Raw genomic sequence first — 13954 nt, 5'->3', positions numbered from 1 at the left:
GCTCTTATGTAAAATAGCCATATAAGTCAGTCGCTTGTGAGGCATCGCCGTCCAGGCCACTCAGTACAATGTCAACAATAAGTTGACTATAATAAAAGAAGAGAACAAAATGTCCTTTTTACACTTGTGTGATCATTTAGCATGTTCAAATGTGACTTCACACATTGCCTGTGTCATTGGTGAAGCTGGAATGGATTATTTCTATTCCTGTTATATGTATCTGCAATTGCCTGCAATTGCAACAGGACATTTGTGGCGGCTATAGGCTACATTGTTTACTGAGCACAAGATAAAGAGCACTTCCCCTGCACACACACACACACACACACACGCACAAACAGCGTACACAAGCACGTACAAACAGAATGAGTGCACTGAAAATATGCAGCAAGCAAAAATCCAAACAGAATATGTACTGTAACCTGAAGAAGAGTGGGAGAGGTGGTGGTGGTGTCTGGGCAACACCTTCATACCATCACATCAGAGAAACATTCGTCTTGAGGAGAAAGGTAATAAATATCAAGTAATATTAAAAAAAGCTCAAAATTTGGGCAAATACTAATTGATTATGAGCCATCACTATGTTGTCTGAATGTAGTTTTGGAGATGTCCACTAAGCATTTCTTCCCACCGTTACCTAACTAATCTGCCGCCGTGGTCCCAACAAGAAGCCTGGAGACTTCTCTAAACAGCTAAACCTTTGGCACTTATTCTAACCCTGGATCCTACAGCTTAGCACAACAGGAGAGGCTTTGTCTAGTGACCACAGACATACTGAAGCACATCGGCCTATAAAGAATTCATTTGGAGCATTTCAGTTGGAGGTAATGTTGACCAGGGACGTTGATATACATTTATTCTGACGATAACGATATCTGTACAAAAGTAATGGCTTGTGCAAGAGAAGAGAAAAAACTGATTATTTTTCCGACCAAACGCCAGTCCTTTTATTTTTCCAGTTGAGAAATTATCCGTGTCTATCGTCGGTGTTAATGCGCTCACCGTGTTCATTCTGTTTAAAACCCATATATTCCCACACTTAAAAACACTTTCGTGTTGTCATTGGTGTTAGCGTATGCTGGATCAATTAAGGTAGTAGTTACCGTAGCTAGTAACTCAGCCTCCACGAAGAAGATAAATGAGACGAGAGCCCACTCTGTCCACTCATTGGACTTACAGAACCAATGCGTCGAGACAGACAGAGTGAGCCCTCTTTTCATCCAGCCTGTGTGGATTGTCCGATAATCCAATCCAATCCAATCCACTTTATTTATATAGCACATTTTATAAACAGAGTTTCCAAAGTGCTGCACAGACTAGTAAAATTAAGTCCATTTATCCATTGTTATATTAACAGTTACACACCTAAGTTAGCAAAAGAGCACATTGACACTCTTGTAGACTGATGAAACTCATTTTAACGATTAGGAAAAAACACAGCACTACATTTGGGATAGTGAAAACATCATCCAAACCGTCACGTATGCTGGAGGATGCATCTTTCTTTGTGGTAAATCACTTAGGGGAAGCTGGATTTCAAAGAATATCAGCCAATTCTGCAACTGTGTAGACGTTGGGTGATGCCACAGGACAACAATCCAAAACGCCGGAGCAAATCCATAAGAAAACGGCTTCCCAAAAAGTGGCCAAGTCAGAGCAAAGATTGGATTGACATGAAGAGGGCCATACACATGACAGCCAAGAAGATTGATGTGCAGGTCTGATCCACAGACACAGGAAGCGACTGGTTGGAACTGTTGTTGTAATTTATTCTAAGGGTTCATGTACTTATTTCACAAAGCACTATGAGGTTTCTTTTTTGGTTGTGCTCTTAACGACATGAAAGACCAAAGACATTATGTCATTATGTGATTGTATAAGTCGACACCCTTGGCTTGGATAGAAGATCAGAGCACATTTTATGACAGGTTTAGTCAGAAAATGTCGAATCTCAACAAGATGAACTTTCCGATGATGCCAAGCACAGCGAATAAGGGGCATCTTAAACACCAGCTCCGTCATATGGAGCGGCAAAACTATCGTCAGCTTGGAAGATTACTCAACTAACTGGCTGATCTGATCAACGTGAAGTTGATAGGACTGGACAAATTCACTTTTTTATTCAACTGCCACAAAACAATGCAAGTACTTTTTGAAATGTTTTATAACCTTGCCTACTAAAAATTATGCCTTTATCTGTTTTGTAAAAACCGATTGCTGTAGATTATTTTATGTTTACTCTAAAAGAACAAAAGCTCCCAAGATGCTTGATTGTTAACACCATGACAGCTGTTCAACTCTGATGTTGTAAATAGCTGAACTTCATAAGCAAATGATGCTGGAGACACTGAAGTGGGAAGGTTTGCAAGGTTTACAGCACAGAGTCAGTGTCGACAGAGGACCGAAGCCATGCAGGTTTTCTTTCCAACCAGTTCCTCCAGCAGGTGATTTCATTGAGGAGCTCATTCCCTCAAACCAAAGGAGGGTTAATCATTCAAATCATCTGCTTTAGTGACCGGCTGGAAAGAAAACCTGTAGTGTCTCGGCCCTCTATGACACGAGTTTGACACCCCTGGTTTACAGGGCGCGTAAAATACTTTCTATGCGCCCGAGGCACTGCGACTTCATTGCCACAGTCTGATAGACTTCTGGTTGTTAATCTATTAGGATCTCGATATTGATATTTTGTCCCACCCCTAATTACAATTGTAATAACAACACTTAGGATTTCATTTTTTCAGATGGAGGACATTGATTAAAAAATTATGTGTCAAGGGTCCACCCTATGAACCACATAAATCAATAGAAAGATTCAAGCCTTGGCGTTTATTGAAGTAAACGGGGAGGTTAGGCATATTGGATTTACCAAATTTAAGGTGATGATAATCCATCCATTTGTTTTATATGCGTTGTACACATACAAACATCAATAGCACATCTTGTGAATACAGTATAAGATGATAACTCTCCCTTATTTGGAAAAGCAACAGGAAGACAAAAATCACTCACTGTCATGACTGAATCCGTGGTCCTTCGGTCAAGGGACTTAGCTCTCCTAAGAGGCGGTAAGGAGGAGGGGAAATCCAGACCTTGGCCCATGTCGGGCCTCTGCTCCTTAGAACCATACACAAGTGATCATATTAGTGTTACATATATGTATACAGTATATATAGTATAGAGTTGCATTCAAAGTTATACAAGCCCCATTCATTTATTTGAGAAAATGCACAACCTTTCAATAAATGACCACTTCAATAAACAGTAACCGCCTGCTATAAGACTTATATTTTGAAAAATATCTGAAAAAGATGTGTCATCTTTCATCGGGGTCATGCATGCGGAGCACTACAGAGCTTTACTTCATGCTCTTGGCTGTAATTTCAACACTGGTCTGTGTCTTTAGTCCATGTAGTGTTTACATCATCCCCAGCAGCAGCGCTCTGTGGAAGTATGTTGCAGGAGTTTGTGTGAAATCTCAACAGGTCTTTATCACCCAGCTCTATCAAAAAGACTTATTTTTCTTCAGGTCAAATCAGTTCAAATGAAGGTAACATAATAAAGACCCTGTTTTCACTGCTCAACAAATGTATTATATATATGTATAATATACAATATAAATGTATTGTATATAAGTGATCTATTGGTCTATTGACAATCTTTTTTTTATTATTTTTCAGTCTATACCAGAGTAGCAAACCACCAGTGTGAATAGATCCTTGGTGAACAACAGTGGGTAGTGGTAGTTTGTTACTATTAATTCCACTGGTGTGTATATGCAGTCCCGGCTTTTGTCTGCACACGCTTTACTAGTTGCATGAGTGAAAGACAGCTGGCAAAACAAGACCAACCTATTTAACAGTATCAAAAAGAGCGTGTATCATAGCATAAAGGCTATGGTGGGAAAAGGGAAGCACAATCATCAGGGGAATCCCACCACAGAATGGTAACCGGAAAGGAGTACGACACACATGGGTGACCCTTGACCCACAGGAGAGAATGAGGAAAAGCTGGAGGGAACAGAGACAGAAGGAAAAAACTACAGGAGCATAAGAGGGGACACGATAGGGAAAGAACATGTCCTATCACTGAGCTCACATATGCCCTGCCATGTGCTGCTTGTTTAAAAGTGATTCTGTATGTATTGCAAATTGCTTTACAATGCCAGCAGTGTTAGAGCTCAAATGCAGTCCAAAAAACACACACAAACAAAATAGTTGTATACCTCTCTGTGGAAACGTCTGTGCTCACTGCGGCCTTGTCTGCCTCCACTCCTGCTCGCCTCTTCCACCTCCATTTTCTCCTGATTCTCAAGCTCCAGGGCTTCCAACTTCTCAATAACACCCGAGCGACTGTGAAGAAATATTTCAGAATTACCAAAAACCGGGAGGTGGACAATCAGTTCCACTAATCATGATAGTGACAACTTAGTGTCGCCAATAGCTTAGACTTTGTAATTTCTGTAGTATGACAGTATGACACATATTGGAAAAAGGTTCATCAATAATGCTATGTGCCTTTAAATGGCAACCAGTCCAGGCTATGGCCAACCTCTTGTGTAATCAACTGGGATATTGCAAGCCAAAGAGGACAAGCAGTATCAAAAATGGGTGGACGGTCATTTATTTGCTCCGTTATCACAATGAAGCAGAAGGATGGCACACAGCTCAACACCCACTACAATACACAGGAGCCTTTATCGTGATGACATGATCATCTCCCCTAGCTCCTGAGTGAAAACAAACAATAAAATAAAGTGTGTGGTTTCACTGTCGCCATTGAAAATAAATAAATGCTGATTTTTTTTAAAATCATTAACGCATCCTGCTATGTGGTTTTGGATAATAACCCTTCTATAAGAAAGATGGCAGGAAATGAAAAGTGGGAAAATGAGGCTAATGAGCAGAAGGCACAGACGGGAGGGATGAAATTGAGCCGGAAACTCTCTCTGGGAGGAAAATGATGACCCCCCCTCTTGGTTTGTCTTTAGTGTGTGTATGTGGGTGTGAGACTTTTGCCTCCCCACAGCATGGGGGCCAGCAGGCAGATTACTGAATGGAAAGTACACAGGGTAAATTTATATTCCATGTTTCCAGTGAGTGCTTTAACGATTGATAAAAGACGAATGTAACAACAGACTTTCTGAGAAGCGTAAAAACGTAAAACGATGCTCACAATACAGCAATCCTTGTATGTCTTCGTTTACCAGATAGTGATTTATTTCCCTGTCCAAGCAAACCACAACTGCTGGAAAAGTTCAGTCACAACCGGAAGTGGACACTGAATGGCTGCCATCGTGTTTGGGCTTGTTTAGCATAAGCTACGTAGCACGTAGTTGTGGGGCCAATGACTGTGTCGTGGACCAGTACTACAATGTAAAGCCAGAAGGGAGTGTTGAAACATCCTTTTGAGTGAAGAAAACCTGCGTCTTCGGAAGAGGAGGACACTGACCTCCTATCGGGGCTGAGGACAGGTTCCCTGTCGTGCCTGTCTGGGCTCCTAAAACGGCTCCTCTTCTCTGCTTTTCGTTCCTCTGCCTCCAGTCTTCGGGATCGAGGCGTATCGTGGTGGCTGAATGAATGGCTCCCCCTCTGATTGGCCGGGTGGCTTTCAGTGCTGGTGACTGTACTGCCGCTGGCATCCGAGTCCAGAGAGCTTACGGAACCACTGATGTGAGAACCATTTGAGAGCAGCGAGCTGCCAGAGGGGAAGGGGTCACTGGGAGCTGGAGAAAGGCAGCGGGGTACGCCCCCCAGGCTGGAGCAGGAGCCTGTTGGGGAAAGGAGGTCACTGGGCGGCGGCTGTGGCACCGACCCATGCAGCACCACTCCACCCTGGTCGACCTCGTCGCCATTCACTGAGCCTGCATCAGACCCTTGTCCGACAGTTAGAGATTCACCTAGAAAGAATTGGCATAAGATGACAATTATTTTTCTGTCTCTGCCGATCCTCAAGTTACAAGGAAAACTAAGGTGATGTTGGGGAAAAACGGCTGCTGGCACAACAATAAAAAAAACTTTGCTACTACATGCAATTTTTAAACTGTGTTATTTTTCCTTGCCTGTGGGGAGTGGCGGCGATCCCGGGGGCAGCTCAACAGGGGCCCAGACTGTAGCCCCTTCCGCTTCTCTTTGGTTCAGCTCTTCCTGCCAGATGATGGAACTGGAGTCTGGAACCTTCTCTGCCTCAGGAATGCCCGAACCAGTCACGGCTACTTTGGCTGGGCCTGGCTCCTGCGTGGAGACCGATAGCATTTAAAAGTGACTGGGTTTAAAATAAAAGCAGTAAAACAGAACCACTTCATAGCGGTGGAGGAGGTATACCTGGGAGGTTGTAGGCTCCACCTTGCGTTTCTTTTTCTGGTTCTGTTTATTGGTGCGGGGATAAACAACCAACTGTTCAGTCCAGCTGAAGAGAGGTTGACAAGGTTGAAAAACAAACTGTTAGCCTTAACTATCATGGGAGATGTCAAGACACTTACCCGTTGATGATCTCTTTGTTCTCTCCTCTGATGAAGTATTCCTGTTCTGGGGTGATGATGCATAAGGAGTTTTTTTGGCCCGTCTTGGGTTCAGCATCTATGACGTCCGTACACAGGTTCATATTCACTGTTCCCTGGGGCAGTGTGCTTGGCTGAAAGAGAATAAACATAAGGAAAGTTATTGAGAATTATTTCTTACTAACAAGGGCCATTAGGTGGGATGTCACAAGAACCCCAACTCCCGAGATGATCCATTTGACTTCCATTGTTTCAAGACACTATTTACAATCAATACCTTACGACTGACAGAATTATTAGCGTTCAACTTATGGATCACCATGTCCATTCTTTGTCTTACCGCTACCTTAAATTAGATATCATTGGTTGATGAATCACAGATGGGGTAAAACATTACCACTAGGGCCAAAAATGAGAAGAAAACATGAACAAATATGGAGATAAGTACTGATAGAAGAGGAACCAGGCCAGGAATGGATGACTACAGAGCAAAACAGTGATAACACCAGTGTCATGTTTCTTAGAGAAAGCATGATTCAACACCACAAAATGCTTTGCTTTTGTCATTATTTTCTTTGCGCTGGAAGGTGTTGGGGTATGTCACACCTATCAACAGGACAGTACAAAAAAAATGGAAAAAAAAGCTTCTTTGCAAGTGTGATCATCTGTGACAATGATCAGTGGCGACTGCTGCAAGTCCAGCCTGCTCTGAAACATCCTTCCACACAGAAGTAGGACTGTACCATTATTCAGATAATTCAAATACCTCAGTTACAAAAAGTAGTCAAGAATTTTTTTTCCGTTAGTTAAATCTTTTATTACTGGCTGTTTGTTATATTTTGTTCCACGTACACCTTTGCCTGCTTCATTCACACCAGTTGGACTCCCATCTACAATTTTTTCTTCTGTGTGCAGTCAGATTGCATATAGTATATATAGCCCCAAAAATGTCAGTAAATACTCCATTACTAAAATATTCCATAGCTGCAGCCCTACACAGAAGTCATCAATATTTGCAAAGACATGTTAAACAAACCTGCTTTGACTCATCGTTTTGTGCAACAAGGTAATAAATGCGGTGTTATTAGGTGACACCCCTGAAATCCCCCAAGCTTTTTTGCGGGTCTGCTCCAAGTCCCTTGGCTCTGTTATCAGCTTTGTGGGGTTACGGCTGCTTCAGATGTAAAACAGGTGCTGGGTCGCTTTTCAGCTCCTTTTAAGGCCACTGAACACAGATCGAGCTTTATTAAGATCTGCCTGAAAACCCCTAAGGGCTGCCAAATATGGCAATTACGCTGCATCGCCTCTTTACAGCCCAGACACTATGGAAGAATTTCCTCCACTTGAAAGGAAGCATCAGGCTTAAGTAGCAGTAGCTGTCAAGTGAATAGAACATGAATGGAGTCCTTGCAGTGTGGTAAAACTAACTACATCGGCGGTGAGGTCATGCAGTATCCGTATATTGTGCTGTGCAATTTTAGGGTTACAGTTTAAGACATTTCCAGACAACTGATGCACGCCAGTTTCAGGTAAAACTCTTTTTGCAAACATGCAGTATGTGTGACATAATAGCTAAAAGGAGGGTGGGGGGAATCATTGAAAAATAACAGAAAATGACATTTAGTAACATGACATTCATTCCCATGTAGTTACATGAAAGGCCACTACTGACTGTTACACGACACAGAAACGCAGAGAAAGAATCACAATCGTAAAGTCTATGGAGTCGACAGTACAAGTACAGCAGGTTGTTCCCAAAAGGATTCCCTTGTCATTTGTTTGTCTTGAAGGGGATGATGTCAACAAAAAAGTAGTGAACTGCAAACAATGCAGAAAAATTGTTTGTGTCCAAACCCATCCAACCGTTAACAGTACTTGCACACAATCATATCACCCAATATGAAAATGCATGGCACAAAAGAAGAGACGCCTGACGATTATTTTATTCTGCATGAGAATACATAATTGCTATTTTCTTTAACCGTGCTTCAATCATGCTACCTGCAATAAAAGCCTGTTGTTCTGGCGGCCGAACAGTTACTGATACCTCGTGACCAAAGTAGTATACTACATTCACAAGTTGAATGCTGGTCCTAATGGCTGACACATAGCTATTTTTATGCTTGAAAATGTTTTCATTTGGGGAAAAAACAAGCTTTTTAAATTAATAATAAAGCTAAACAGCAATCATGTATGAATAATTTCTTTTAAAACTAAGATGAGTGCGGAAGCAATGTTTGCACTGCAATGTTGAGAGGGACGACTGTAAACTCAAAATATAGTTTTAAAAGTTACATTTAAAAAAAAGTAGCCAAGCCAGCCCTAGAATTAAGTGCACACCCACTCCATAAATTAATCCTGCGAGAAGATTTTATAGGCTGAGCCAAAGGCAAGTCTCGTCAGAGTCTCCCACAACAGGTTGTGGAGGGAACGCTGCTGTTTTATATGGTGCCTGGATTCAGTATCCTTCATCAAACCTTTTCACAGTGCAGATTCTCTACACGTGTAGAGGCAGGATGACACAATTGTATGCAGAACAGAACATATAGATTTTTTAACATAAGACATGGAAAAAATATTGACATGGTTACTGACATTTTAAGATTCCAGTTTACTGGACTTCCATTCTTATGAGATTAAAAAAAAATGTGTGTTTTGGGCCATTTTATGACCTGAATGTGTAAATGCCATGCACTTATTCTGCTGCATGAGCATCCCCTGTCTTGCTGTGGCAGGCCATGTGTGGAATGTCTGAGTCTGAGGCATATCTAATGTTCTCCACTGAGGTTTTTAGGGGCAAGAGCTCCCTTTTTCTTGTTCTCTGTGGTCCCGGGGCTGTTAGCTCACTACAGTTACCAAATAAGGGCATCGGGAGAGGAATGCTGCTTTCGGCAGGAGAGCATCTTTCCTTCTATTCGTTGTGAAAATCCTCCATTTTTTAAAAGAGGCTATTGCTTCAGATCGCACCCTGCTATCTACTGGGTGAAAAATAGCAGATGATGTCATCACTCCCTGGACCTTTAATCTGCGAGCTGATACAGATGTTTAAAGCACTGACGTGGGAACCAAGCCACTCCTCTGACCTGTCTTGAGTAAAAACAACCACATTTGACGGACTAATTATAGTGGAAGTATACACGCTGCAGGAACCAACACAATATAACAGTCATAAACAGGTATAAAAATGCTTTGACACTCAGTTCCCTTCCGTCTCAAACCCATCCTTCATGTTGCTGTAAACACAAACAGTCCAGTAGACGGCCCCACTGGTTATACATCCCTCTGGCCTGCATGTGAAACACTACAATATTCTTCTTGCATTTCTTAAAAAATCTACAACAAAGATTGTAGATTGTAGAGCCCCCATAACAATTCCAAGGGCTCCTGGCAAATATGTAATTATTTTAAAAAAAATAAACATTTCAATTGTTTTTTTTTTTTAAAGAAAATGTAACTTCTGGAGGCCAAAAACCAGAAGAATACTTTTCTGACCTGTAAATATAGTTGGAATGTAGTATTGTCGTGTTAAACCATGCCAAAAGTTTCAGATAACGAGGTGCATTGCCTAGTAGGACCGTGTAAGACCAGACTAGGGTAGGTCCTCTGGTGGAGGGTCACTTAGGCCATCTTTGTAGAGAGCAATAATTCTATTTCTCACATGCTGAAGAGAGCTCTTTGCCGTGAGGAGCCAGGCCGAACACCAAGAGAGCAGCATGGAGAATTGTACCCAAAATACCAAATTGAACAGCTCTACTCAAAGTTGCATGGTCCCGCCAACCAGGCACAAACATGATGAATAGGACAGGTGTGTGTTGGAATAAGCGGTGAATGAGCGAATGCACCACAAGCGGTGTACTCGCTTGTGTTTAGACAATAATGCCTGCGTTGACCTCCTCTCAGCCAACAGTAAATATACACCACTATAAAAACTGCTGTACACTAACCACGCTATTAGTAGGTCACTTCAGGGGTGTACTCACTTTTATGACAACCTTAAAAATGTATATTCAATTCTGATATATGGCTTATTCACACCAACAACATCATTTCCTTAGCTGACATGTCTGTATCATGTCTTTTGGGAACCAGCCCCGCTCTGTCTATGACAGTTCAATTATAAATGGGCCGCCTATACGGAGCAGCCGTTCAGTTCCTACTGATGTAGTATTTACAAAAATTCACAATAAACAGCCCAAATGACTCACTTTCTGCTACTTCCTTGGCACAGCACAGCCAAGTGATGAAAAGCAATAAACTAGGCAATAATGTGGCCACAAAAGCAATAAGACAAAGAGTGGATGGGTGTGGTATGACAAAAATCACATCTGCCCCCACTGGAGGCTTGAGCCCTTTGGTAAACAACGATGAGCTCAATGACATCTAGACCATTGAATACGCCGTTGTAGGCGCTCCGAGATTGTGGAGAGTTCCTATCTTTGGAGTCCAGAACACTGAGCAGTCATTTCCCTGACCCAGTTTTCCTGCCATGTGGAGTAGATGAAAAGACCAGAGGACAATGAGTCTGCTAGTTTTGGAATCACTGTTACAATGAGAGGAAAACACAATTGCACCGTAGCCTGGGTGTCAGTGGAAACAACGCACGCACTACAGCAAGAAGACAGTTTGACTCTATAATAGCTACTCTAATAGCCAAATATTAGGGGTGTAACGGTACGACATCCTCACCATTTCAAATGCACCTCCATGTTAAGGTCACGCTTCAATTCAATTTTTGTACAGGAAGGGAACAAAACGCAAAAGCAATAAATCTCAATATGGATATACGTATGTACCAAATATGATTTAATAATGCTTTTGTCTCTCACTGTCAGGCCTGACTAACAGAAATTCACAGCCTCAACTCAAATCCTCTTGAATTATGACGTGACTGTTTTATTATTTAGCAGGGTCCCTATGTTAGAGAACCGGTATGCTTGGATATTTAAATAAATCATGTGCAATTTTCCCCCAAACTATCTGCTACCAGTGTTTACAGGCCAGTATGGGATAAGTGATCCATGTCAGGTCCGCTATTCCAAGACTACCACCACAAACAGCAACATGTCTAACTGGATGAGCTGGAGTGTGTTTTAGTACTTACTGATTCATCCAGGGCAAAGCGCAGACAGCCATGTTCGTACAACACAAAGAATCGCCGTTGCCATTTCTGTGGGGACAAAAAAAATGTGAATAAATAATTTTTATTTCATGGATCCTGGACACCCGCTGCTGCTGCTTCCCCTTGAAGTTCAAATAACGGCTTAGTTGTGTTGTGCTGACAGCAGCCATTAAAAGAAACACATGAACACACAAGACTGCTTTAAGTGTTTCTGCCAGTGTTTTAGCGCTTTTAAGGTTTACTTTTTTATACTTTTACTAAGAATGTTGTACGGTGAGACGTATCACTTCACTAACAATTCATTTAAGTATGCAATACTACCACACCTATTGACAGTTGTTCATCTACACATTAATCTGCACATGGACGGCGAATGAAAATATGATCTGAAAATGGCTTGTAGAGGCAAGTTTTATGATGGCAGAAAATATCTCCAGTTTAATGATTTCCTACAAGAAATATTACTTCAAAATGTACGTCACACAATTTTGGTTTTACACAGGATCAAAAATGATGGCTGATGTGCATGCATTTACCCGTGATCGTTGCATTGGATTGTCAAAATCAGTTCCCTCAGGGGCCAAGCACAACCAACCACCATAAATGGGCTTAGCCTGTAAAGGAGAGAGAGAGAGAAAAAGCCATTAAGGTAATCATTAAAACTTGCTAAGTGTGCAACATGAGAGCGAATATGAGAGAAGCCTTTTTGCTTCTGACCCAGCAGCGCATTTCGAAAACACACAAATGAGTTTCCATCCGTATTACGTATCATCACCTCTGCTGAATGAAGCAGCTCTTATTCTGGTTTCACAATGGCAAAGATGAGCAGTATGATTAACTAGCAGCATACTCAAAACAGAAATAATCTACTCATGTGCTCATGATTCCACTTTTGGACTCATTTGGCCACAAATGTCCTGTCCCCCCCAAGCACAAAGTCAACTGGGATAGGCTCCGGCATGATGAGGATAAGCGGCATATAAAAAGTACGGCAGATACATTTGGTGTGAAAAGGTGTTTGCCCCCTTCCTGATCGCCCCCATTATGGAATGTTTGTCACACTTAAATGTCACAGGTCATCAAACAAATTGAAATATTAGTCAGTGACAACAAAACTGAACACAGTTTTTCAATGAAACTTTTTATTAATCGAGAAAAATATCCAAAATTACCATGCATGACCGCCCCGCCAAAGCTAATAAGTGGTTAAGGTCACCTTTAGCAGCAACAACTGCAATCAACTGTTTGTGATAACTTACAGTGAGTCTGAATTTCATCCCACTAATCTTTGCAGAATTGTTGTCAATCAGCCACATTGGAGGTTTTTCCTGAATAAACACCCTATAAAGGTCACGCCACAGCATCTCAATGGGACTCAGGTCAGGACTCATTTGGTTTTTCTTCATCCAGACCATTTTACCGTTGATATGATGTTCTTTTTCCGAGATTCTGTTTTACTTTTGCACCAGATGTAATGGGACACACACCTTCCAAAAAGTTACATTTTTGTCTCGTCAGACCACATAGTATTTTCCCAAAGGTCTTGAAGATCATCAAGATGTTTTCTACCAAAAAAAAAAAACCCTAATGTTCTTTTTGTTCAGCAGCGGTTTTGGTCTTGGAACTGTGCCATGCAGGCCACTTTTACATATTACGGTCATGAACACTGACCTTTAACTGAGGTGACCCCTGGATGAGTAGTCATTACACTCTTGGGGTAATTTTGGTTGGCCGGCCACTCCTGGGAAGTTTCATCACTGTTCCATGTTTTGGCTCTCTCTGTGGTTTGCTGGAGTCCCAAAGCTTTACAACTGGCTTTATAACCTTTTCTAGACTGATAGATCTCCATGAATCTCAGTTAAGTTTCATTTTAACGGGGGGTGTAATCACTTTTTCCACAATGGGCCATTAAGGTTGGATTTTTTTCCCCTCCCTCCCTCCCTCCCTCAATAATAAAATGTTTCATTTATCAACTGCATTCATTTGTGTTGTCATTGATTAATATTTTAATTTGTTTGATGAAACATTTAAGTGCGACAAATCTGGAATCAGAAAGGGGGCAAACACTTTTTCACACCACTGTAGCCGTCATAGCAACACCACCTGCTTTTTCGCGAACACAAGCTATAACATCTCTTGTGAGACTGCAGGAGGGTCTGATCATGAGTCTAATACTGGTCTTTTTTCTGCTATGTGTTACCACATGTCTACTATACATCCATATATTTCTTGCTTGAACTTGTGTGCCTGTGACAGCGTCAAATTAAGTTAAAAGGACGTTTGAAAGAGCTGAACCCAGTGACAGGCCAATTCCATCTTAAAAAGGTGGGTATCATACA

General features: G+C 41.7%; 1 protein-coding gene across 4 annotated transcripts in view; it reads right to left on the bottom strand.

The window, feature by feature from the left end:
- Positions 1 to 13954, bottom strand: part of mpripb (myosin phosphatase Rho interacting protein b) — a 34738-nt gene that overhangs the window by 16930 nt on the left and 3854 nt on the right. For 3 of the 4 annotated variants that reach the window (XM_058062501.2, XM_058062499.2, XM_058062502.2), the window contains exons 2-9: positions 12152 to 12229; positions 11598 to 11663; positions 6479 to 6630; positions 6321 to 6405; positions 6059 to 6230; positions 5449 to 5896; positions 4223 to 4349; positions 3010 to 3114 (exon numbers count right to left, since the gene is read on the bottom strand). In XM_058062501.2, coding sequence (XP_057918484.2) covers positions 3010 to 3114; positions 4223 to 4349; positions 5449 to 5896; positions 6059 to 6230; positions 6321 to 6405; positions 6479 to 6630; positions 11598 to 11663; positions 12152 to 12229 — 1233 coding nt within the window. The remainder of the gene's footprint in view (positions 1 to 3009; positions 3115 to 4222; positions 4350 to 5448; positions 5897 to 6058; positions 6231 to 6320; positions 6406 to 6478; positions 6631 to 11597; positions 11664 to 12151; positions 12230 to 13954) is intronic. The other variant, XM_058062500.2, reaches the window with a different exon arrangement.

The sequence above is a fragment of the Doryrhamphus excisus genome, linkage group LG2 (genome assembly GCF_037039965.1).
Source record: "Doryrhamphus excisus strain RoL-2023G ecotype Guam linkage group LG2, RoL_Dexc_Guam_v1.1, whole genome shotgun sequence".
NCBI classification, from domain to species: Eukaryota; Metazoa; Chordata; class Actinopteri; order Syngnathiformes; family Syngnathidae; genus Doryrhamphus; species Doryrhamphus excisus.
The sequence above is the reverse complement of the archived record's forward strand: the minus strand, read 5'-3'. Positions and strand labels throughout refer to the sequence as shown.